The 25,139-nt window shown below is 54.5% G+C and overlaps 2 protein-coding genes across 5 annotated transcripts in view; both read right to left on the reverse strand.

Moving 5' to 3' along the window:
• Positions 1 to 1,154: 1,154 nt before the first annotated feature.
• LOC104335058 (carbonic anhydrase 15) lies at positions 1,155 to 8,559 on the reverse strand. 2 transcript variants are annotated; one of them, XM_075434774.1, is made up of 8 exons: positions 8,375 to 8,559; positions 6,634 to 6,669; positions 4,240 to 4,410; positions 3,851 to 4,011; positions 3,054 to 3,146; positions 2,660 to 2,726; positions 2,304 to 2,470; positions 1,155 to 1,639 (listed from the first exon to the last, which is right to left on the reverse strand). In XM_075434774.1, exons 1-8 carry the CDS (start codon positions 8,439 to 8,441, stop codon positions 1,421 to 1,423), a joined length of 981 nt encoding a protein of 326 aa, XP_075290889.1. In that variant the 5' UTR covers positions 8,442 to 8,559; the 3' UTR covers positions 1,155 to 1,420. The 2 variants fall into 2 exon arrangements, with proteins under 2 accessions (XP_075290889.1, XP_075290890.1); XM_075434775.1 differs by lacking the exon at positions 8,375 to 8,559 and adding an exon at positions 6,975 to 7,122.
• Positions 8,560 to 13,918: 5,359 nt separating this feature from the next.
• DGCR2 (DiGeorge syndrome critical region gene 2) overlaps positions 13,919 to 25,139 on the reverse strand; it is a 51,735-nt gene continuing 40,514 nt past the window's right edge. For all 3 annotated transcript variants that reach the window (XM_075434609.1, XM_075434610.1, XM_075434611.1), the window contains exons 7-10: positions 24,784 to 24,987; positions 20,653 to 20,805; positions 19,752 to 19,988; positions 13,919 to 18,941 (exon numbers count right to left, since the gene is read on the reverse strand). In XM_075434609.1, the coding sequence (XP_075290724.1) occupies positions 18,700 to 18,941; positions 19,752 to 19,988; positions 20,653 to 20,805; positions 24,784 to 24,987 (836 nt within the window). In that variant the 3' untranslated portion in view covers positions 13,919 to 18,699. The remainder of the gene's footprint in view (positions 18,942 to 19,751; positions 19,989 to 20,652; positions 20,806 to 24,783; positions 24,988 to 25,139) is intronic.

The following is a 25,139-nucleotide window of genomic DNA, read 5'->3' on the forward strand; positions in this document are numbered from 1 at the left end:
GGTGACAGTGGCACGGGGACACAGATGACAGTGGCACAGGGGCATGGGGGGACAGTGGCACGAGGACATGGGGACAGTGGCACGAGGACAGTGGCACGGGGACCCGGGGGTGCCCGGGCGCGAGCAGGCGGGGGGCGGGCGCCCCCTCGCGGCCGTCGCGCAGCTCTGGCAGCCGCCTGCTGCCCGCCCCCGCGGTCCCGCGCCCCGTGGCGGGGGAGCGGCGCTGGGCTCGGCCCGCGGCGGCCCCGGGGCGCGGCGCCGGCGGCAGACGGGAGGGGTCTGCGGGGGGAACACGGGCGCGGACACGCAGGCGGAGGCAGCCTGCGGCACACCGGGGAGCGCGGCCCCGGGCCCGCCCGCGGCCGGAGCCGTTACCGCACCGGCACGGGGGCCGCCAGCGAGGCTGCCACTTCCCGTCGGCGGCAGCCGGAGCCCGGCGGGAGTCACCGAGCTGGGCCCCGGCCCCGGCCCCGGCCCCGCCGCGCCGCGCAGGACAGCGGGGCCGAGGCCGGGCCGGGTGAGCGGGGCCCCGGCAGCGGCCCGCCAGCAGCCCGGCGCGGGGAGCGGGCAGCTGCGGGCGGCCCATCCGCCCGCCGGGGACGGGTCCGAGCGCCACGGGCTGCGCAGGGAGCCCCAGCCCGGCGACGGGAGGGTGCAGTGCAGCAGCCACCCCTTGGGCCGGAGCCCTGTGCTGGCTGCCGGTCACCCCAGAAGCGACCGAACCCCCGCCCTGCTCGCAGGGACCGGCCGGTGCTCTCAGCCCGGTAACTCGGGGGAGACGGGACGTGCCGGGGGCTCCAGCACATTAACACGAACCGCCCGGTTCGCCGGGCCCGGCTCTGCAGGAGCAGCTGCAGCTCCTTCTGCCGGCGTCAAATTCGCGGTGTGGGAAGGGCCGTTGGGCCCCTGCGGGCTGCCCGGACGCCGGGGACAGCCGCGGCCCTCGGCCAGCCGCCGAGCCACGCACCCTGGGGTTCATCGCCTGGGGGGAGAGGGGAGCCTCACCCCTGCCCGCACAGCCTCGCGCAGGGCCAGTGTCTCCGCTTGCCACCCAGACACCATCCTCCAGCTCCCTCCCCACTAACCCCTGTGCCAAGCACCCTGCACCAGCAATGCCAAAGGGACACAGAGAGGCAGCGACCCGCAGCCACCGGCAGGGACGTCGGCTTTATTCCAGCCCTTCCAGCATCCCCTCTCAGCAGCTCCCACCACAGGGGCATCGCAAGGCAGCTCCGGGCTTGCAGAGAGCCTCCTCTGCAGGGATCCAGGTTTGCAAAAAACTTCACCCAGCCAAGGTCTCGACGTGCTTTTTTTGTGATGTATTTTTCCTGTTTGCCCATGAACCAGATGCATCACCTCGCTGTCGCCATTGCAGCAGGGCGATGCTCCTGTGGAGGCTGGTGACAGGCTGTGCCAGACCCTAATGAGTTGGCGAGAAGGGACCGAGCAGGGCCAGGAGGAGCAGGGGGGAGAGGAGCTGGCAGTGGCCCCCAGACGGGGACCCGCCACTGGCTGTGGCCGCCCTGGAGGCAAAGACCTTCCGGCTGCGGAGGGGCTGCGGTGGACGGAAGTTGTTTGTCATTTTTAGGAGCGTGGAGCCGGCAGCCGGGAAGTGGAGGGTGCTGACAAACGCCCGCAGCTGTACAGAGGGAGAGGCAGGGTGGGCAGCTGCTTCCCCGGGCACCCCGAGCCCCTGCCCACTCATCAGCCCCTTTTTGTGCTGCCCCACAGCCGGTAGCACAGGACCCACAGCATGGCCCCGTGCTGGCAGACGTCCTCCCACCACCCCTCACCGCTCGCCCAAAGCCAGGCCCGTAGAGTAGGTACACAAGGCAGGTCCTCACAAGCATCGGGTCTTGAGTTTTAAAGGAGCTGATTGTGTTTCAGTGCCTGCGCTGAGCACTTGAAGAGTGGCTGGCCCGTGACTCCCTCGAGGAGACACGTCTACTAAGATGCTTGGTCAGCAGAGAAGAACTTTATCAATCCATCCATCCATCTGTGCATGCACCCACCCACCTCCTTGGAGCCCCTTCAGAGCTCCAACGGGTTTGCTCCCATTTCACTTTCTGAATGCTGGGGCTGGGCAGGTGAGCCCTACAGACGGGATTTCTCCCTGCTGGCAGATGGCCATGGCTCTGTACTTAACCCTCATAAAATTAATTAATTGCCAGGTTTCCCAGAGCGTTATTACAGAGATGACTTTCCCTGTGCTTTTACTTAGAGGTCAGGAAGGGCAAGGAGAGGGGCCACCCAGGGGGTCCAGCCCTTCCGGCGCTGGAGCACAGGGCTGTGCATGCCAGTACCTGCTCCTGGCCAATCTCCACTGGCTCCTCGAAGACGGTCCAGACAACGACCTCGCTGCAGTCGGGGGTGGTGAGGGAGCCCTGGTAGCGGTAGTACCCCGAGAGCCGGCTGGTGCGTGGCAGCAGGTTGCTCAGGCGGAAGGTGGAGGCCAAATCCACGGCATCTCCTGCGGGGCAAGACATGGGCACTCAGTCCGTCCCGTGCCGGGGACACTGGGGGGACGGCAGTTTCCCTTCAGCCAGATGGCCCCATGGACCGGCAGGTCCCCCCCCACAATCCCCCAGGGAGCACCCCTGCCCTTCCGCACCGGGGTCTCTCCTCTTTCTGCCCCTGCCCTGGCAAGGAGGCGACTCACCAGCATGGGAGACGTTCCTCAGCCCTGCCACAATGGTGTTGTAGTTGGCGTTAGGGGTTTCTGAGACCTGTGGAGGAGGAGAGTAAAGCAGCTGGGGCAGGGCAGAGCCTGGTCATCCTGCGCTGCCGAGTGTTGGCAGAGCCGGCCCTGTGTCACCACAGAGCAGTGGTGGGGACGGGTGAGTGCCGAGCCAGCACCCCCTTGCACAAAACTGGCGGGGGGGGTCATGGCACCTTTCACCACTGAGGTTCCAGCACCTCCTGGCCTTGACCCAGCCTTCCTGCCCCTTCCCCCTCCCTTGAGGCAGCCATACAATGCTCCCTCAGCCACACCGCAAGCAGCTTGTTCCCGGGGGGTCCCTTCCCGCTGGCTGCGTGAGCCCCCACAGACCCACCTGGAAGAAGAAGCCGAGGACGGCCAGCCCGTTGGGATGCCCCTTGGCCTCTGCCAGCGTCCGGTACTTGATGTTGATGTGGACAATGTGCAGCTGGGAAAAGCATGGAGGGGCCAAGTGTTGGCAATGTTCCCTGACCGATCCCCCAGCAGCAGGCTGCTTGCCCATAGATGCCCCCGGCCAGCCTCGGGCAGCCAGACACTGAGCCAACCACCCCAAGAAAAGCCCTCCCGGTCCCATGGGTGCTTCCGTGGGGCGGTCGCTCGGAAGAATGAAGCAAGCGTCCTTTGAAGGCAATGGGGAAAGGCAGCCAGCGGTCCCGGGGCACCCACCAGCCGCAATACATAAATTTTGCTCTCTTCTGGCAGGTAATTAATATTTTAGAGGCACAGCGCTGCTTTCACCCAGAAGGATCCCGAGGCGCTTGGCACAGCATGCTCCCACACGCTCCTGCTTGCATTCACTGACTCAGCGTGCGGTCCCGGCAGGGCGCAGAGCCCTCCAGACCCCGCTGAGTGCCTCCAACAAGGCTGCTTGGCCCACACACGCTTAAGAAAAACCTGGAGTTTCGTGCCAGCTGCTTTTTAACCACCCAGGTGCCCTGTGCAGCGGCTGTTCATACCCTGCCATCAGCAAGGCTGCAGCGATGGGGAGCGCGGCCGAACCCGCTGGTGCAGTGTCACCACACCTGGTCACCCTGCTGCACGGTAGCCTTGGGATGCCCCAGCATCACCCTTCCCGTCACACCAAGGACTTGGGCCACCCAGGGAGGGTGATGGATGCTTTTTCTTGCCTACCTCCATGGGGAGCTGGCGCCCGTCGAGAGTGTGCTCGGAGCCATTCCCTGCTGGGCTGCCCCAGTGGAAGTGGAGCTGCAGCGCGCGGTACCTGCCGGGGAGGCCCCCACCGCTGATGGTGATGTGCTCAGAGGCCGACTCGCTCGCCAGACTCAGCATCACTGCGAGGGCAGCGGGATGGGGTAAGGATGGGGGTTAGGATGGGGGACGGCCCTGGCACGGCTGGGCTCGTCCTCCCCAGGGTTTATCCCAGCGCTAACGCAAGCCCCCAGGGCAGGAGCTGCCCCAGGGCCCTGCAGCTCGAGGGCAGAGAGCCCCAGGGAGCAGCCCTAGCCTGGACAGTGCCCAGGGAGCCGGGGCAGGGGAGGGTGTCCGGCCGCAGCACGAACCCGTGTGCCCGTCATTTGCCAGCCTCCACTTGCCCGGGGGGGCCTGGTCGTAGCCTTCGAAGAGGATGTCCCCAAGGCCACCATCCCGCTGCAGCCGGTGCCTGTCGATGTTCACGGGGGACTGCTTGTCGCCGCCACACGTGGCTTTCAGCTCCTTCCAGTGGCTGGGGCCTGCAGGGGACAAGCAGGGGCACGGTGGGCAGCCGCTGAGGCCGGGAGTGGCTGGGTCCCCAGCCAGCCCTGCTGTCCCTGCTGCGCTCGCCGACATCCCATGGGAGCTGCCCTCCTGCCCAGCCAATCTTCCCCCCTATTGATGAGTGGGGACTTATTGCAGCCTCATCCATAATTCAGCAGGATTTCCTCGTGGGGCCGGGGGCTATATTTAGCCTGGCAGCAGTGTCTCTCCCCCCACGCTGCCGCTAGCGTAGGGCAGGCTTTTCTCCCAGCGCCTGCTGCCTGGCCCCGCAACCAAACCCCCACTGCGGGGCTCTTCGGCCCCCCTGCAGCCCCCGGGCTGGGGCTCACGCCAGGGCTGGGCGGGGGGTTGCTCTACACAGAGGGAACAACCTGCCCCACACAGCGTCTGCGAGGGAAGGACAGGCGGGAGCCACGGAGAACGGGCGACAGAGCGCTTTAGGCCCATTCGCAGAGCACACGGTTTGGTTTTCAACCACATTTTACCCTACCCATGCTGGTCTTGTCCAGCTGGGGCAGGTGACAGCAGATCCTGGCCACGCAACTCATCCTGGGGCAAATCCCATGCGGGATTTGGGGTAGACACACGATGCCTGTCGGCAGCTCCCGCGGTGGGGGGTCACCATGACAGGAGCTGCGCGAGGACACAGCCGGCCGGACCTGCTGCGGACCCACAGCACTGCGCAGGCACTGTGAGCGGAGGTGCCCACAGCTGCCACCACAGCCAGACCTCACACATCCCGTACCTGCGGCTCACCCTAGTGTCATCTCTTCTTGCAGCTCTCATTGTGGTCCACGGCCATGGGACACAGCCAGCCACCCTGCTGGTCACCGCTCCAGTGCAGCTGCTGTGACACCCCAATCCTTCGCCTGGTGGCCTCGGGGCAGCCCACGCTGCAGCTGCCCGGGGCAGATGTGTTGGCACTGGGTACTGCCGGCAGTTAGGCTGTGGTTCCAGCTGGGGAATGGGTGCTCCGCTGGGGTCTCCAGCACCACCCACCCCAGGCACCCCCAGTGCCAGGGGAGCTCAGGGCGTCCCTCCACGGGCACACCTGGCTCTTTCTGCTGTGGCGCCCGTTGTGGTGGGCAGCCTCCAGCTGCCTCACACGCCGTTACCACCTGTATCCCCTACAACCAGGGTCTGGGGGGCCGTGCCCCCAGCAATGCCCCATAGCTCTCGCCTTTATCCACCTTCCTCTCAGGCAGACAAAACCACAGACACGGGCTCAGCCCCACCGCCTGTCCCTGTCTCCTTCCCTGCTCCTCTCATTACTTCAGGCAGCTTTTTGCCTGGAAACCCTGGGAGCTGCAGCCTGGCCATGCCACCACCTCACCAGCTCCCTAGCACGGTGCTACTGGGTGGCCCCACAAGTTATCTGGTGCTTTCATTAAGGGACCGTTCCCCGCGGCCCTGCTGCAGGTACGTGGCCGGCTCCACGCTGCCCAAGCCGCTTCCCGCTGGCCCCGCTGCCCGGCCAAAACCTGCCCTCGCCGCCGGCCCGATGGGGTTCAGTTGCTGGTGACACCGAGCGTTGGTCTGGCAGGGATAAGCAGAGCCCGGCAATTCACAGCCAGCGTGCCACAGCAGCTGGGCACGGGGCGCGTGCACCCAAGGGCTATAAAACAGTTGGGCCGTAATGGATGATTAAATGCTCGATGATCCTTAATTAACGTTTTACAAGCTATTTGCATGCTTTGAGACAAAGTGCCCCCAGCCATGCTTCCCTTCGCCGGCGCGGGCAGGCAGGGCTTGCTGCCTGCCCAAACGCAGCCACCCCTCCTGGCACCGGGGCCCTCTGCTCCACAGCCCCACCGATGCCCACGCCTTGCTGGGGCTGCTAATAGCATATTTTAAATCCAGGGTTTAATTTGATGAAACAGGGGAGGCTGGTGCTGCCCCGGGAGCACCTGGACTTGGCTGGGGCAGGGGGCCTGGGCAAAGCCACTCAGAGGGGCTCAAGCGCTTGCCTCCAGTCTCTACATCAGCACACCTGAAAGCGAAGCTCCTCTGACCATGCCCACCTTGGCATGAGATGGGTGAATCTGCCCTTCTCCAAGCCACGCTCCCCGCCGCAGCCTCGCTGATGCTGCCCAGGGTGCCTGTGGCCACGCACTGCAGGCAGATGCAGGGGTCTGAGCCCCGCACAGCCCCGACCCCCGCTCCCCCCCCCTCCACATCCCATGCACAGCATCACTCACCACATTTGGGGTCCTGCGAGTCGTAACACCACTGCCCTGAGGGAGAGAGGAGAGCTCAGCGCAGGTGATGGAGACAGGCGCCCTCTCCCCTAATCCACTCACAGCCATGACCAGCCCCCCGACGGCGAGGGCACCCCTCACTGCAGCTGGGGGTCCCTCCGGCGCTCATGTTCATCCCAGTTATTCTCAGCACTGGTGTTTTCATGTGTTCACACCCTCCCTGCCTCCCCCGGCCACCCCACAGGGAAACCTCCCTCAGCATTGCTCTGCTCCATGGCGGCCAAACCTCGCTGCTTGCTGGGCTCCCTTCCCAGCTGCTATGTGGCCAGCCGCCCCCTTACCCATCCTGGGGAGCTGAGTAAGCCCCTCATCCCCCCCCCAGCAGCCCTGGGCGAGCAGGGAGCTGAGGGGGGGCTGCCGTAGTGCTCCCCCGGTGCTTCCCACGGGTGGGCTGGCAGCAGAAGGCAGTTGCTGGGGGCTGCGGCAGGCAGGGAATGGTGGTGGGCAGGCCTGCGCCCACGCTGCGGGGACGACAGCTTGCCCCGTCGCTCAGGGCCACCTCAGCCAGAGCTGCCGTGCTCCCGCCAGCACTGCTGCCTGCGCTCGAGGCAGCTACGGGGACAGCGCGCTTGATGCCGGGTGCCGGTGCAGCAGATGCGGGGATGATGAGGGGATGCCAAGGGGGTGTTAAAGGGATGCCGAAAGGATGCTGAGGAAGCCAGAGCGCAGCTCCTGCTGTCTGCACGTCCGCCCGGGGCCATCAGCCCTGCGATGGGAGCCAGGGAGCACAGCCCTTCGCTCCTCAGCTCCCCATCCTGCTCCTGGCAGGAGGCACAGAGCTGGTGCCCGAGTGCCGCCTGGGGCCAGCCTATGTGAGCAGTCCCTGCTGACGGCCAAGGGGCCGACCTAGCAGGCTGGCTTCAGGCAAGCCAAGCCACGCTCTCATGCCAGCCGTGGCTGCTCAGACCGGCAGCGTGGCCCCACCTGCAGCACCGCATCCAAATCCTCACTACACTGGTACGGGAGACACCAACCCCAGAGGAGAGCTGGAGCAGGACAGTGCAGGACTCAGAATCCCCAAGGCAGGGACCTTGAGCATTCTTGCCTGTCCAGCAGGAAGCTGAGCTCCTGGGAGACCACTGGATCTGCACCCACCAGCCCTCAACCAACCTCGAGCATCCTCCAGCAGGGGCCAGGGAAGTGCTCGCTGCCGCCAGCCCGGACTGAGCGCAGGTGAGTACCCCAGCGCCTCGGCCCCGGGACAGCAGTGCCAGTTTGCCTGCAAGTTTCGTCCTCATCAGTGTTTCCCAGTGGTGCAGGTCTGTAGGGCAAATGGGCTGAAGCCCAAGACCCAAATGCCTGAATGCCCACCCACCCCAAGGGGACCCCATCCTGGACACCTCCCGCCAGGACAGACAGCTCCGGGTGGGCTGAGACCTCCCAGAGACCGGCGGCAGAGCAAGGACATCCTCCAGTGGGGATGAGGACCGTAGGGCAGGAGATGGCTCCTGGGCCAGACCAGGTCCCCCAATCCAGCCCCACGGGTGCGGCTGCCGTCAGCACCCGGGCCCCGCGTCACCCCCCAGCACGTGGGAAAGGGAAGGGGATAAATGGGACTGGCACAGAAATACCCCAGCCCGGCGCCCCGCAACCCGCCATCCTCTCCCACTGTGGGGACCCCCATCCCCTCCGGCCTCCCCAGACGCCCGGGAGGAGGGCGAGCAGGCAGAGAGCATCTCACCTCCCGCGGCTGCTCGCACGACGAGAGGCAAAGTCAGAAAAGTTATCCCCAGCCCCCTGGTCCCCATGCCGGGGGCAGGAGGGGCAGGCAGCCCCCTCCTCCTCCGCGGTACGCCCGGGCAGGCTGGGGCGGGCGGCAGCTCTGCCAGCGCCCAGGCAGCCCGGAGGAATCCTCCGCTCCAGCCTGTGCGCTGCCGTTAAATATTCATCACCAGGGCTGAGTTTTTAACTCCTCGGCTGCTAGGAGGGAGCGGGGGAGCGGCCCGGCCCCCAGCCAGCCCCCTGCGCCGTGCCAGGCCCTGCCCGCGATGCCAGCGCGGGGGGACGAGGCAGCGGAGCGGGGGCTCCCCGGCCCTCTCCCCTCCGAGGGGCGCGGGGTGGCCCCGGGCACCGCTCCGCTCTCCGTCCCCAGGGCAGGGGCTTGGCAGCGTCCCCGCTGTGCCCCCTCCTGCCCCCTCCCCGGTGCTGCGGGGCCATGGGTGGGCTGGTGGGGGGCTGCCCGTCGGCAGAAGGGGCTGGGGGCTGGGCTCTGCCCCACCCCCTCCCCACTCTTGGCAGGCACACGCCGTGGGACTGCCTGTCCCCACCCCAGACATGGCAACCCCCCAGCCAGCAGCGGCTCCCGGCAGTGACCAGGTGTGGGGCAGGCAGTGCCGTGGGGACCCTGGGGCCGAATCCAGCTCAGCCGCGCAAACAGAGGCTCCACAGCCAACGAAGGTGAGGTGCCCATGCCCGTGGCACCTTGGCCATGGTAGCTGCAGCCCCCCGGCTCGGGGCACGGGTGGCTCTGCAGCCGCGCCATGGGGGTCCCCCAGCCCCCAGGGTCCCCCAGGAGCAGCACACCGGTGGGGCAGGTCTCAGCCCTTCCCCCTCCTGCCGGCACCAGCCTGCATCCTGCTGTGGCTGCTCTGGCTCTCACCGCCACACAGCACCAGCCGGGCAGGGCAGGGGGCAGCGCCAGGGCACAAGCCTCGGCACCCACCTGGGCATCGCAGGAGCCCAGCACAGATATCCCATGCTGGGGACACGGGTGTTCAGCTCCTCAGCACGGAGGCAGTGCGTGCCGTCCCCACACGCAGGTCCCGTGGGAGCTAGTATCTCGCCAGAGGAGCTACACACTTGCAGGGGGCAGGTAGGAAGGAGAGTGAAAACACAGGAGAGTGGTGTTGTCACATTCTCCTAAAATATCCCTGCCATCTTCAGGCAGCAGTGGAAAGGAGGCCATGGGGCCCAGCCTGCAGCTCCTCTCACCAGCACTTGGCCCTGGCTGGGAGAGCTGCCGAGACACTGCCAGGATGAACAAACCTGGCAGCAGCATGAGGGCAGCGGGGAAGAAGCCTCCTGCTGCTGCCTTGGCCGGGGACGGGCTCTGGCTCAGCAGAGCCACTTGGCTGCCATGTGCCGCAAGGGGACGGCGCACCCGCTGGGGCTCGTCCCGACAGGGGCTCTTTGGGGCACCTTCGTCCCGTCGGGCAGAGCCAGCCCCAGGCAGGTGCCTGGGCAGCGCCGAGCTGCACACCTGGGCACCGACGCAGGGCGCAGAGCAGGGCGGCGGCGCAGGGCTCCCCCGAGCTGCTCTGGGTCTGCGCCATGGCTGACACTTGGCCCCTGCTCCGGGGATGAGGTAGTTTGCAGAGGGCTGCGATCATCCTTCCGGAGCAAGCCGCAAAGGGTGGGCAGGCGAGGCAGAGAGTCTCACCAGGCCTGCAGCCTGCTACTGATTGCTGCTGGGAAGGAGAGGAGCTGCTCCAGCACTCGGGGGACACTGAGACCTCCCCTGGAGGGCTGAGCCCACCAAGTGGCACAAGCACCTCTGCCACCTGCCCGCGCCGGGACAGCCTATGGTGCCAGGCGGCAGGGGAAAAGCCCAGACCCTCAGGCTTGGGAGGCAATGGGACCCACTGTCTCTGGGCTGTTGTCCCCCAGGGCATCGGCCAGGGCAGACGTGCTCCCCAGGACATCCTTTTAGGTTTTCAGGCTTCTCCAGTGGCGATTTTTGGCAATGAGGGCAGGAACAGAGGCGTCACGGCAGAAAACGCGTGGCTGGGAGCACCAGCAGCACTGTGCCGCAGCACACAATCTGGCACACAGCAGGGACTGAGTCCCTTCTCCCACAAAGGGCCCTGCCAGGGCAAGGAGCAGCACGCCCAGCCCAGGGTCCCACAGGGCCTGGAGAGCCCCGCACGGCTGGAGAGGGATGCAGAGCCTGCGTGGGGCTCCACACAGCCCCACCAAGGGGCACGAGCAGTGCGAGGAAGCAGAGGGGGCACCAAGGCCCATGGAAAGGCAGTGGCAGCACCGAGGCACTGTGCCGTACCCCGCTTCCACCTGTCCCCGGCTGCCCTGCTCCCAGGGGGACACTGCTGGCTGCTGGCATCAGCACCAGGCAAGAGCAACATCTGGTTTCTATAGGAACGAGATCAAACCTTGAAAGAGCTGCTCTGTACTTGCCAGTCTCTTGCTGCCGCGGTGGCGTGGAGCTCAGAGCCCATCCTGCAGCTCTGCGCTGTCCTCGGAGGGAGAGACCACATCCATCATCCTGCCGCCAGGGAGCCAGGAGGCAGCTGAGATCCCCGCAGACACGCGCACTCACAGCATCAAGGGCAAGAGCCATGACAGGGGAAAAAATACCACTGAAAAATAAAAATAGTTACTTAAGCTGCAGCCATCAATCGGTTGTGGGCATGGTGCCACCCTGCTGGGAACCTCCACCACGTGCACCGTCAGCAAGCGTTGCACCAGCACACAGCGGAGATGCTAAGAATGACTTCTGGAGGTAAATCCTGTGCTGCTGCCTGGGAGCCTGGCCTGGGGACCTGGGCTGCTGGGGACAGTGACAAGACGATTTGAGCTGCCAGAGCATGGTGCACATTGCCCAGGGACGGGTGCACAAAGGATTGTGGGCATCCAAAGAAGCAAGTGCAGTGGGGAGGTGAAGTTCAAGAGGAATAAATACTCCAGCCACTTCTGATTTTCTGCTAAAATCTTTGATCTCCGCAATAAGCTGCTGCTAGCCCGGGGACAAAGCCGGGAGCAGGGCAGGGAGTGCAGCCGGCACCGGCACAAAGCAGGCACTGTGGCCAGCAGATGCGCGCTGGCCACACGCCGCTGCACAGCCCTGTCATTCTTCCCGTGCTCCCACGGTCACCAGGGTCAGCGACATCTCCCCCCGCCTGGCATTGCCAGCCAGCCCCCCACGGCCTGGCACCCCCTGGGGTCACTGCCAGTGCACGGCCCCTACACATGTCTGAGCAGCGTCCCCAAGTCCCCGGCCTTCTCCCAGGGTTGAGCGCCCTGGACCCACCATGCTGAGCACAGCTCCTAATTACCCTCCCCGGAAAATGCATTTTAAGCTGGTAAGAGCTTACAGCAGAAGGCTGCCCAGCAATGACCCTGCCACAACACCTGAGCACCAATGCCAACAGCCTTCCCCCCTCGCACAGGGCGCAGGGACACGCACAGGCGCACGTCCCCAGGGAGCAGCGGTGAGCCCCGAGAGCGGTGGCTGTGCTCTGGGCACTCCGGGCTGCTCCCTGCAGCTGCAGCATCGCCCCTGTCCTCAGGCAACGACAGGGCAGGAGGGACAGGCAAGTTGTATCTGCACAGGGTCTTGCAGCGTCAGTGGAGCCCCACGGGGTCCCTGCCACACTGAGCCTCCCCCAAGCGCTCAGGGCACCAGGCAGCTGCTACAGAGAGATGCTTGTCCCCCCAAGACCAGCAGCAAAAGAAGTGCTGCATCCCATCGCCCTCAGGTGAACCACCATCTACCGGCCCAGAGATGAAGCTCTGGGAGCTGCGCTGGTTCAGGTCCAGGAGCGATCGAGGCGGCTGCGGTGGCAGCTGCCCTCTGCGGGCACAGGAAAGGGAGAGCGGAGCCCTCGGTGGCACCCGCGGTGACGATGACACTGCACGCTGGACGGCTTTCAGCAATGAACGCATCCTGTGGCCACGAGCGGGGCATGGGGACGGCTGAGCAATCCTGCAGGGACTTGTTCCGCAGCACTCACAGGAAACACTGTGAGCCCAGTAGCTCGTAAAAAACCGAATGGTTCTAGGACCTGTGCTCCCAGCCCAGAGCGCAGGCAGCCGTCAGCAGCCGTCACCAGGACCGGGTCCAGACCACGCAAAAGGAGCTGCTGCTCTTTCCCTGCACCCAAAACTAGCCCCTGTCATGGCAGGCTGGGATCAGGAGGCCAATTTTTAATTCTTTAACTACTTCCCACAGGTAAAGTGGATTTGATCCTGCACGGCTCTGGAAAATCCGATTCCAGCATTTGTACCACCGCAGGCCGTGCAGAGAGCTGTCACCAGGATGGGGGTGAGGATGCAGGGGCTCTGCAGCCCCATGGCAGTGCACTCGCTGCCCAGAGGGCTCCAGACGAGGCAGGGGCTCCGAAGGGACACATGCTCCGACCAGCACGCTGACCACACCAATGCTGGAGTCTCCAGTCATGTCGCCGTGAGTACGTACTACGGGACAAGTGACCCCAGCAGCGATGCTGAACGCACCTCGCCAGGACAGAAGAGATGCAGCCTTTTGACTGGGACTTGGTATTGCTCCATCGCGCATCCCACAGCCTGCCAGCTCCAGCTGCAAGCCTGCATTGCTAAAGCAGCACAACTGTTTTAAGAGGCTTATTTATCCAGCAAGTTCATTTGGGGGAATATTCCCTGCTGTCAGCCAGCTTTATTACAGAATTTAGAGTTACAGGCTCTCAAGAGAGGCAGCGTCACTTCCCAGCTCACCGCAGGCCAAGGGGACTGGGGGCCAGGAGAGCTGCCTCTCCCACTGCACACCCCAGCTCAGTTTCTTTCCCGTTGGTTCCAAACGAAAATGTAAAGCAGCTGGGACTGGTTCGAGCAGAAACACTATCTGCCATACACCTCCCCCCGAGACAGACGGGAAACCCCCTGCACGCCCCCAAACACAGCTCTCAGCCAAGGCTTCTCCCGCCAGCCCACCGACAGCCACCCCAAGGCCCTCCCTCCAGCCCCTGTACCACGCTGCGGGCACAAACACAGCCGAAGGAAGGGTGCAGTACCCAAACCGTTCCTTCAGGGATTTGATGAAAAGTTTGGAGCTGGAATTATGGAACAGCTGAAGAGGCAGCATGGTTCCGTGCTAACACCGTCCCCCTCTGATCCATCTCAACTCTCCGACCAATTCAGTTCATTCCCCAGAGCCGTGCAGTTCCATGCCGGGAGCTGGGGGTCCAGAACAACCCTCCCACCCAACCCAACGCCCAGCACCTCCTGCCCGGAGGCTCAGCCTGCTCCCCACAGCTTTGGAGAGGGCAGCAGGAGTAGGCTGCACTTCACTTTCTTGGGTACGCAGCCAAGACTTTCTTAAAACTACACTAACACAGGTAAATTCCACTGGAATTTGTACAAAAAATGGACCTCTGCAGTCTCCCTGCTTGAAGTTAAACGCGTCTATTGATCTTTTTGCAAGATCACAGCTCAGAAGCGTGATTTAACAAGACCCTCCTTCGTAAGGCTGAGGAATCACATCAATGCAGAAATCAGGAGACATTGGGACAGGCCATTTCTCTTACAGAACACAATTTATTTGGCATTTGGATGAAATGTTTCTCACAGCATCTTGAGAAAAACAGAAAGATTAGTGCCAACCCCAAAGAAAGAAGTTAAAACAAAAAAAAAAACCCAGTGTCACAGGGACTGAATTATTATAGTATCAAATTTAAATTCTACATGGTATTTCACAGAATATCAAAATCTTTTATACACTGCCACAGTTAAGTCCAGTCACAAACCAACTACACAAGAGAAGCCTGCAAATGCCACGTTGGCTAAAATTATTTTCCAGGAGAAGGTAAAAAGCAGTGTCTCATTCTCTCTCGCAGCCTCCCCGGCGCAGCACGGCCACGCACGCAACCTGCAAGCACAGCATCTCCGCTGGCATCGACTCCAACCCACCCCACGTTCAAGGTGCACAATACTGGAAAATTAAAGCTATGTCGTACCGTAGCAGGCCGGTAATGCAGGCTCTTGTCAGGGGAAGCAGATCTTTACTGCCAAACTGTCTATTGCAAAGAAATGTGTATTTCATTTGGAACTGGGGAACGTCAGAAGCAAAATGTATGAACTTTGATTTGCCTCCTTTACTCTAATTTTAGGGTCCAGCTCCCAACTTGCAAGGGAAATTTCAAAGGCATTTCTGTATATTGCATGTTCCTTAGCTAGGGAGAAAAAAAGATGTTTCAGCAACTGAAAAAAAGAGAGATGCATTTTATGGATCGTGTGAGGCAACATTAAAACTTCAGTGCTTTGCCACTGAAAATCCACATCTGCAAGATAAAACCATTTTTAAAAACAGCTTCAAATTCATTTAATGTTAGATGGGAAAAGAACAGTAATTACTGGTCACAAGGACATTTTCTTCTCAAGTGAAACTCAAGAGACCTGTGAGCAGGCAACCACCCCATGACATCTGCGGAAGCAGAGCACCCGCTGACTGTAAGAGTAAGCCTTCAGAAAAAATTTTCCATCTACTTTGTTGTTCTTCTAGATCGGTGTCCTGCCATGGATGGGTAAAGGCATAGTCTGAGGCTCAAAACTAGACAAAACTGAACCCGACGCAGACAAACTCTCTGTACATCTGAATGACAGTTCTGATCTTCTAGCACAGAATGAAACCCCCCGTCCTTCGACCATCACAATACTCTACAACTCACCTAGTAAAAAACTAGAGGCTGCTGTGAGACTGCGTACGGGTATCACCGGTAACACTGACAGAAGTGAGTATCTAGGGCTGCTCCTGAAGGAACAGCAGAGACCTCGATATGGCACCACAGCACGTCGTAAGGATGGGGAATCTGAGGAGCAGTTTTGCCCGAGGCCACAACGGGAGGTGGAAGCCCTGTGCAGAACTGAGTGCTGCGACTTCACAACTACTGTGGTCAAAGACATCCCAAGAGCAACACACGCTCTGCTCACTCGTGCTGCTGGGAATGATGGGTTAATGCCATCTCCCCCGCTGCGTCTGGAGGGACATTTCGGATGCACCAGTAGCTAAGAAAAACATCCAGAGAAGTCAACGGCGGGGGGGAGAATCAATGCACAAAACTCCAATGATCTCACCAATCTAATGGAGATCAAAACAGAAAGGTCTTCCTCAGGCAAGCATCAACCCTCTGTAATTGGTGCTCAGAACTAACTGCTTACCAGTCGCCTTGCCAAGGGCAAGAAAGGTTTGCTGAGCAGTCAACTGCTGTCAAGAAAACTTAACGCTTCCCTAGTTGGTCCAGAAGTCTGAGTAGCTGTGACATTTTCTGCTACAAAGGCTCTTAGTCCAAGAGAAAGTACTCAGTAAAAAAGCTACATTAAAAAGGGAACAAAATGACAATTTTATTGCCAAATTAGAAGCTCACCAAAAGGTAAATGAGCCATACTTAGCGAGCTGCTCTGTTCAAGGCAAAAATTTCCTTGTTTACAGTTAAGACGAAGAAGGATAGGGGGAAAAAGAGAGAAAACAGCATCCTCCGTGCCAATATACAAGTGGGAAAAGGCTCAGAAGCAATGGGGAAAATATCGCACTGAGGCTTCTGTAAAGAAGCCGCCATTTGGAATAGCTACAACCAGGAGCCAACCACGAAGTTGCCAGCTGTAACAGCTTATTTTCAAATAAAATTCACCACAGAATCAAAAGTAAAATAAAAAAAAAACCTAACAGATTCCCTCAGTGTTAGGCAAAGCATGAGGTGAGGTATCTGTTCACCTCAGCCACAAAACACAGCTTCAGAGACTAAACCAAGCCAAAAGGCCTTTTGTTATTGCGCTAGGATACTACAAAGAACAAATATTCCATCTGGCTTCAAAAGAAATTGGAAGTTTTCTATTTTGCACTGCTAACAAAGTATTTTTCAGGAACAGATTGTAGTAGCATAGACTTTGCATCCTACTTAAGTGTACACTGTCACAGCCTGTCCTACAACAGAGTGTAGCCAGCTTGAGAGAAGTATTAACCCTAAGAGCCTAGCTTATATCCCAGTGCTTAGCTTCACCTAGCTGGACACAGCACAAAGGCTACCGTCTACAGTATGTATATATTTTTATATATATCACCACCCAGAAACACACACACGCACACACACATTCGTACCTATAAAACTAAAGAAAGATCAGTACATACAATGTATAAAACGTATGAATGTGCTCAAAAATGCACAAAACCCGCTTTATTTTCATACTTCAGAAATGCTCAATAATTTGTAGGCATGGTTCTGACTACTGCTATCCATCCACTTCATTAGACCAGGACTTGAAGTCAGAAGAGGAAACAGTAAGAGATCCCACAGGGCAGAGAATTGCTCCTCTCATTTTGTACCACTGCTGCTCGAGCCAGTCAAACCAGAGAGCAGGACGCGGGCGACGGTACGGCTCCAGGCCAAGAGGCTTCCTGACAGTGCTTCCTCCCACTCATGTGCCACCGGCGCACCCCAGAACTGTGATTCACGCTCTCCGATGGATTCAAGATTGTTAGCGAGTGTCTGAACGTCAAGACACCAGATAGGATCTCAATAACGAAACTCAGTTTTCTGTGCAAAGAATTGTCAAGACCAATCCCCAAGTACAGTATAAGCCTATAGGCAAGACACAGAATAGAAAGTAGCAGCATATTCAATGGGGAAAGAGTCAGCTGCAGCGGGAAATCACAACAGTGGGTTAGGATTTGTCATACGAGCAGGATTTCTCATCATTACTAGAAAAATAGATCACATACACAACCCCAGGCAGTATTTTCTTCCTGTCCCTCTAGGCTTGTACCCTTCATAAGGTAATAAGAGAACACTCGCAAGGGGAATTCTTTACAAATTCCTTACAATTCATCTCATCTGCTGACTGCTACAGTAAGTCAAGGTGAAGCAGAGGCAAGAAGAGGATGGGGGGAAAGGGTAAACTATTTGTACACTGAAATTCAAACTTAAATTTAAAATCACCTGTAAAAATTATTTTGCACTCGTTATCAAAACCAACAGTGCTTGACTTTGGGTTTAGTGAGGGAGTGAATGTATCTTTTTGTTGTCTGTAAATTAACTTAAAGAGTTCAACCTGAGGGGGAAATTTAAGATGACATATCAGACTGAAGCAAACTGCTTTACTGATTTATGTACACCAACCTCATTATAACCCCTCGTGAGACCTGGATAAGTAGTTTGGGGGGCACAGGGGAAATCCCTAGAATGGGGTTGGCAATTTAATGGGACCCGGATAAGGAATAAGTATCCAATTAGAATTAAACATCATGTATAGTGCGTGTTGATCGCTGTTTTTAAGTGGTATTTGTAGAACTGTAAAGAAATGAAATGGAGGGGAGGGAACACACTTAGATGCTAAATATAGCACGCAATAAGAAAAGCAAAGTCTTTTATCCAGGCCAGTCTTGTGCAACTGTTCACTGTAAAGGAGTTAACCTACAAAGAAAAATACTTCAGTCTTCCTTATGGGATTGTAACAAACAGGGGCTTCAGACAGAGAAGTCAGACTGCATGAAAGTTAACCGCTCCCCGTCTCTTCCCTAAAGTACTGCCTAACACATATGAGGATTCTACTGAAGGGACACAAGCATTACAGACTCAGTTTTCTTTATGGGCCAGTAGTTTACCTGACAACATGAGATTTTGCAGCTACCAACAACAAACAACTAGTTTTCTTAGTACCCACTTGTCACATACCGTGCAGAGCATGCATCCTCCAGACCCTATGGTGTTCTGAAACAGCAAGGCAGATCAACACACGCAAATGTTTTATACTGTGTAACTCTTACTTGGTGGCATGCGTTTTACCTCCTCAAGTGTTCCCACTCCATAAAAGAGACCCCAGCCCCTTTCCCTGCAGTTCCATCTTCTCTGCCTTTTCCACGTGTAGCACTGAAGCAAGAGAGAAAGCAATCGATTGAACGGTGACTGCCCCCACCCTCCTTTTCCATCATCTGTTGCCTGGGTCCAGTGGTATCCAGCCAAATCCGAGCAGCTTCTTTCTGATGTAGATTTTGTTTCCTCTCAGGTTAAGAAAAAACTACCCATACTTTTCACCTCCTTAGAAGTCAAAGGTATTCTCTGCAATCTTTTCCATGGCCAATGGAAAAAAAAGAGCAGTTGTACAATCCATATTTACAGGACAAACCGATTAGTGAATGAGTAACGACAGCCAAAAAACGAGAGGCACAATCCTAATCTAGAACATAAAAGTAGTGTTCAAAAAACAAAGTGGAGATTCCTTCTGAAGTTCAAACCACGGATTAGTGTTTGTCTGTGCAAACAGTTGCTAGAACTATTTCTGATCGGCAGCCAGCTTTTTACTCCTTTATACAATGGTATTAAGAGAACAGTGGCTGTGACGGCTGCCTGTAAGAGTTTCTGCCGGTGTGTTTTCATTTAGCGGTGTGTCAGGAGGGACAAGAAAGGTGCTGCTGTCAGCAGAGTCTTCCAGCTCCACTGGAGAAGGACCAACTGAGGGAGGAAGCGATCCCTCTGTAAGCTGTGGGGATACATCACAGTTTCCTAGTGATGGAGGACTGCTTTGCACAGTCTGAGAAAGGACTCCATCTGCAAAGGACAAAAAACATGCAGAATCAGATCGTGAAGTGTATCATTTCACATTCCCAAATAGATTTACTATCTGTATTTCTGGAAGCTCTGAGTTTTTCCTGGTTTTGCATTAATGCACAGAGATTACACTGCAAAAGCAGAAAATTAGGTAGCAAAAATAAAACTTTGATATATAAAAAGATACTTGCACTAATCAGGCTCACTTATCTTGTGAGATAAGCTTCTATAAAATCCCAAATTGGAATGATTTCTACAGTATGCGACTATTGCAGCTGCAAAACTGAAAAGCACTGGGTGAATCATTAGAAAGTGATATTTTTGGTCAATTTTTGGGGGGTGTGGGTGGGGGAAGTGGGGAGGAGAGAAGATGATGGATATATTTTATTCAAAATCTCTTGTACTTGGTGTTAAAAAGCAGAACAAATGTCAATCTCTATAGACCTATCTCCAAAGCACCAGAAAAGGTACCAGCATAGTGGAAACTAGGTAACCAGATAACCCATGCAAGGCGAGGCCTGAAAATAAGTAAGGTCTAAGGGTTAAACTGCTTGCAGCATGGGTTCCACTTGTAATCTAGGTTATCCAAAGAACCTTTGAGAAAAATCAAGCTTAATGATACATTTTAACAAAAGACTTTTCCGTCGCAGATATAGATGTTATTGTGAAATCTGTTTTCCCATCACAATCACTAAAACACATTATTTTAGTTTAAAAAAACCAACCAAACAAACAACAAAAACCCCCCAAACATCTACCCTCCAGCCAAAATGAAAAAGAGGAAGAAAAGAGAAGTTATTGCCTGCATACCTGGAGTGGAACAAAGGATGCTGTCTGGATTGACAGAAGCCTCATAAGGAGGAGGTGGGTCATCTGGATGTTGAATATCTGGATACTTATAAGCAGTATAGGGTGGAGGTGGATCATGGAAATGAAATGCCCCACCTTCCCCATCATCTGAAAGATGCAGTGGAGTAAGGCCAGTTCCAAAACCATCGGGACCATAATCAAATCCAGGCATCCTGCGGCCCAAGTTAAAATGGTGCACTATTTCAAGAGAAGAAGCAGCAGTAAGTGACTTTGTCCCATGCTTTCTTCTTCAGTTTAAGGCAGATCTCAACACCTTTTTCCACTTTTCACACCGAAGGAACTCCCGTCTCCTGAAGACCTAAAAAAGTCTACATAACCTATACAAGTCAACTCACTGCAGTTACACAACAATACACCTGCTCCCAAGCCTGTTTGTCCTGCATCGCATCTAAATTTGAATCTAACCTCTTCAAACTAAGGAGATCATTTACACATGGAAGATACTTCAGACATGGACCACATACAAACAAATAATATTTTTCCATTATCAGCTAAAAAAGTTCAAGTTTGAAGAACCTACCAAGACACATGCAGCCAAGCAAGACCATGACATTTCTCACCTTTACGTACATCAATCTGTCAATAAGCACGGGGCACAACATACGTATTGATATAAAATCTCTTTCTTTCAATGTGGAGTGCTTCAGAGAACCAAAACTTGTACAAATCATGACCAGTTCAGGCAGCCAGCACAGAGCTACATTTGGCTGCAGTAGTGACTAGAATCTATAACCAGACTTCCACTGCTGTTTTCCACAACTTTGTATTTCTTCTGCTCTCTTTATTCTGAAGCACATACACTACTTATATCTAAGACTCATTACAGACACAAGCTACTTACAATTTGCTCCAATCAAAGACTCTATGCGCTCTCTGCGCCTCTGGCGTAGCCGATGGACCATGAAAAGCAGCAGAGAGAGGATGAGGAAGGAGGAAATGCAGCTAACGATCAGACGCATTCCACCAGCCATTGAGTCAAACAAACTGTTGCCATCTGTTACATAAAACATATAAAAGAAGCCTGTTACTTTTGTTCGAGACTCATTTTTCTTGATGTTCTTCTGTCAGTAATGGAGAGATAAATGCAGAGTGGAGATTCATAACCCTGGTTTAACACTTCTCCATATTTCAAAATTGTAAGAAAATTATGAATAATCAAGTGATTTATCTACTTATTGCAAGAAGATCTAAACGTTTCTAAAAATATCTTAACCAGCAAAAGGGAAAAAATGTTAAAGGCTCCAGGTCTCTGAAAATGGGAAAAAGAAAAGGTTAACGGCATTTTGCACATCCATTTGTCTCCCTGGCATGGCTGATGATGTTATACTGAAGAGGACAGCAAGCCTGGAAGCTATAGGAAAGGCCTGAAAACTGGCATATCTACACAATATTTCTACACAACTTCTGGACATCTTAACTTTTACATTTCCAGTAACAAAATATCTAAACATTGTCATTATCACCAAGATGTGGTCATCTAAATTCCATATGTCATCAGTACATTGGTTAGCACCATTAAGTAATAGGAACTAAAAATGCCTTGAACAGGTGAATCAACACGATAATCATCCTTCAGGAAGTGAAGACGCTAAGGTAAATGGAATTAAATCTTTTCCTAGAATCACACAGAAAGCAAGTGCCAGAACATGGCACAGACCCAGGAGCTTAGGACTTCGAGAGCTCCATACCACTACTAACCAGTTCCACACCTAGAAGGCTGTTGCAAGCAAATTATCACTGTTCTACCAGTGCCAAACATGAGAGGTATTCATTTTTCACAATTCAACTAATCACATTTGGTTATGCTTAAGTAGCATGCACAAGTACAGACACTCTACACAACGAAAAATTATCTAAAAATGACTGCTGTGTTCTTTGCACCAATTTCCCACTGAAGAGCTCTAAATGAGAAATACACCCAGGTTAGGTGTGGATAAGAAAACAGATGAAGCAGCTGCACAACCTGGTCACCTAGTGCTACAGAACACGAGCACTATGAGGCAGGAACCCCACTCCGCAGCCACCGCACTTCCTACAGCAACCAGCCAGATCCTGGCCACCTCTCCTTTCCCACACCCACCACAGCTGCAAGAGCTCTCTCAATTTTCCTTTCACAAACAGCAGCTAAAGCTGTATCAAAGATTCCTTATAAAAGGAAGCTAAAAGCCTCACAAAAATTTTAAGTGCTGACTTGCTACAAATGCTAGTAACAAAAAAATCCACCTAATTTATACGTCGCTAAATAGGCTGGCATTTATTACGTAATGCATTCTTGGCAACAAGAAATTCATTTAATAGTGCACCATGCATAGAGCTCGAACATTACACCCTCTCAAATCTGGCTGTGCAGTGGAAAAGCCTCTGTGCTGTCAAACCTTCCAGCAGCTCCTACTGTCAGAGCTTAAACCGATGCAGCCACACAGCCACCAACCAACAGACCCTCCTGAACACCACAGGCCTGCCACTGTCCCTCCTCCAGTTTATGGCAATGCTGATTTCATGAACATCATAAATTAGTACTAACAACTGCCTTGAATAAAGTGACTTCAGTTAAAGACACACATCAGCAAGTATGATGCAATCTTGTAGGCAGAAAGCCTGACTGCCATGTGTTCTCTTTAGGCCAGCTACAACTGCAACTCTTGGACCTTCTGGGGCATCTTGGGCCTCTATCACACTGCTCCCAGCCTGTGAGAGCTCCTAACGTTCAATCTGTTTGGCTGGATAAGCTATTGTCAAGTCCTAGATTAAAGAAAAGACAAAGAACCCAGCTTGTACAGAACAAGATAAGCCATCACAGAGATTTCCAACTGACATAAGTACAAATAGATTATTTCAGAAAGGCTGTTTTACACTCAATACAGTAGTAATACCCTGTAACTGCACCAGTTCATCACTGGAAAAGCTTCTGCATCATCAGCTCTTTCAAAGTATTTTATTTCTTTTAATTGCCTTTTCAAAAATAAGAGTTGCAGGTTTGTCTAAACAACGGCCACACAGAAAAAATATTTTCTGCCATATCCATGGAGTGGCAAATAGACAGCCCAGCTCAGTTTCAGCATTAGTACATCAAAGATTTTCCTCTGCTATTTATCTTGAACTAAATGAGAAGGATCTTTCAAGAGAGTATAGCTGCGATTGCTCAGCTTACTCCTACCACTGAAAAATTCCCCTACTACCAAGTCCTTGAGTAATATTCGTTATCCATTTATAATCACTGCTCACCCACTCACACTGCAAGAGCTGATCACCTGTCAACCCAGCAGCAAGATTTATTTCCCCCTGGTCTCTCATTGGGTGATTAATTTACTTACTGTGGATTAGTAAACTGTTTTCTTTCCTTTGGAACAGAAGTTAAGGAAGATATATGTGACAATTGGACAAAGACAAATACATGCTGATTAAAGAAAGTAATTCATTAATTTTGTCATCTGGAATAGTCACTTTTAAACACCCAGAAGGAAAACTGAAATGCTTCATTTAAAAATTTCAGTGTTTATCACTAGCTGAAGTAACTTCATTATGAAGGCATTTTGACAACTGCTCGATGATTCTTCTCTCAAAAACTAAGTTACAAAAAAAACCCATAACACTTCAGGCAAGAGTATAATGAAACCGTCTTATTTAGCATCACTACAGAAAGAAGAGCTTAAGGATCAGAAAGGATGGTAAAATACACTCTCCAGATCAGTATTCACAAAATAGTTAAGACCCACAGCAATAAGCAAGGATTAAACAACACGGCATGAGGTTATCCCAGGTCATCTTATCCTGTTTGCTGGATGATGCTTTGCTGACACTGTTCCTGAAGATGAAAAAAAGTGAATATGAAGTCTTAACTCTACTGATAAGAGTGGGAAGAAGACTCCTGCTTTTTCCCCCCACTCTTTCACTGACCAGCCTGCAGCACTAGCTACGAACATCTGTTAAGTTTAACCCTCACAATAAATGCGAATGACAGCAAGGAGTCAGTGGCCTTTAGTGATTAATTTCTATATTTAAGACAAATAAGAAAAACTGCAAATTTGGAAGCCAGTGAGCACCCCTTTTTTATAATAGGCTGAAATGGAAGCCTCTGATGGGAAAAGCTGACCATCCATGTTTTCCATAGGTGTTCAGAACAACAGTTTCTTAGTGCACTCACATAAGACTAGGTTCTTTTAAAACCCCAGGAAATAACAGTCTCACAGAGTGGCTGAGGTTGGAAGGGACATCCTGAGATCATCTAGTCCAACCCCTGCTCAAGCAGCGTCAATGAGCAGGTGGCCCAGGACAGAGTCCAACCAGGTGTTGCATATGCCCACAGATGGAGAGTCCACAAGAAATCTGCTCCAGTATTTGACCACCCTCACAGTAAATTCCAAGCAAGATACACTTCTTTTCACAAGTCTTTACAGAAAGAGACCTCCCCCAAAACAGTACATCCCCCAATGGTGACTGACAAACAGTTCAGAGTCAACTGAAGACTTCACTGATCCAAAACAAGCTGTACTGAGATGCCAAATCCAGTAAGCAAGGCTGCATGCCCCAATTCTTACTGAAACGCATTATATTATTTATGAACTTTGCTTCCCACATGATCCCTGCATGCAAACTTCCACACAGAAATGCTCATGTCCAGAAAAAGATGCTTAACTAGCACTCAAGAGAGAAGTATTTTCTTTTCATGACAACTAAACATGACAAAGGAACCACGCAAGACGCTTTACTAAAAATCCACAGTAGTGTCAACCTCCATAAACTAAGCTACTGCTCCTCCTGTATAAGTAGCATCAAGGATGACATTATTTCTAGCCACAGTTTGAAGTGTTGCATTTCCCATTTTTTGAGATCTTTCCCCACAATGGGTTTGTACCCAGCAATGTTGAGGCACTGAAAGGATGCATCATTTCAAAGAAAGCTATACTCAAAGATAACCAAGTTGAGCACTGAACTAATTTTTCTTGACAAAAATGTAGCAGTCAACTCTTACCTGGGTCTAAACATGTAAATTTGCAGCACTCCTTCGGGTCTTTGCGATACTGCTGACACCCCTGGGGCCGTTCACACAAAGCAGCCACGCACATTTCCGGTTCACCGTTGTGACACGTGCAGCTCAAGCAGGGATCATTCCCTTTTGGAGTGAAATAGTAGCCTTCATCGACAATGTTGTCTTTGATATCAACGCAAGTCTGGCCTAGAACAGAAACGCACATCAATATCCAAGTGTCTGTGAGCCTGCCACACAGGAGTCCCGCTTATTCTGTTACATTAAGTGATTTGGAAACCTAAGCAGACCACCAGTTAAAAGCCACACCGTCACATTAAAGCAACTTTGAAAAGGCATCT

The sequence above is a fragment of the Opisthocomus hoazin genome, chromosome 13 (assembly GCF_030867145.1).
Source record: "Opisthocomus hoazin isolate bOpiHoa1 chromosome 13, bOpiHoa1.hap1, whole genome shotgun sequence".
Classification (NCBI taxonomy): Eukaryota; Metazoa; Chordata; class Aves; order Opisthocomiformes; family Opisthocomidae; genus Opisthocomus; species Opisthocomus hoazin.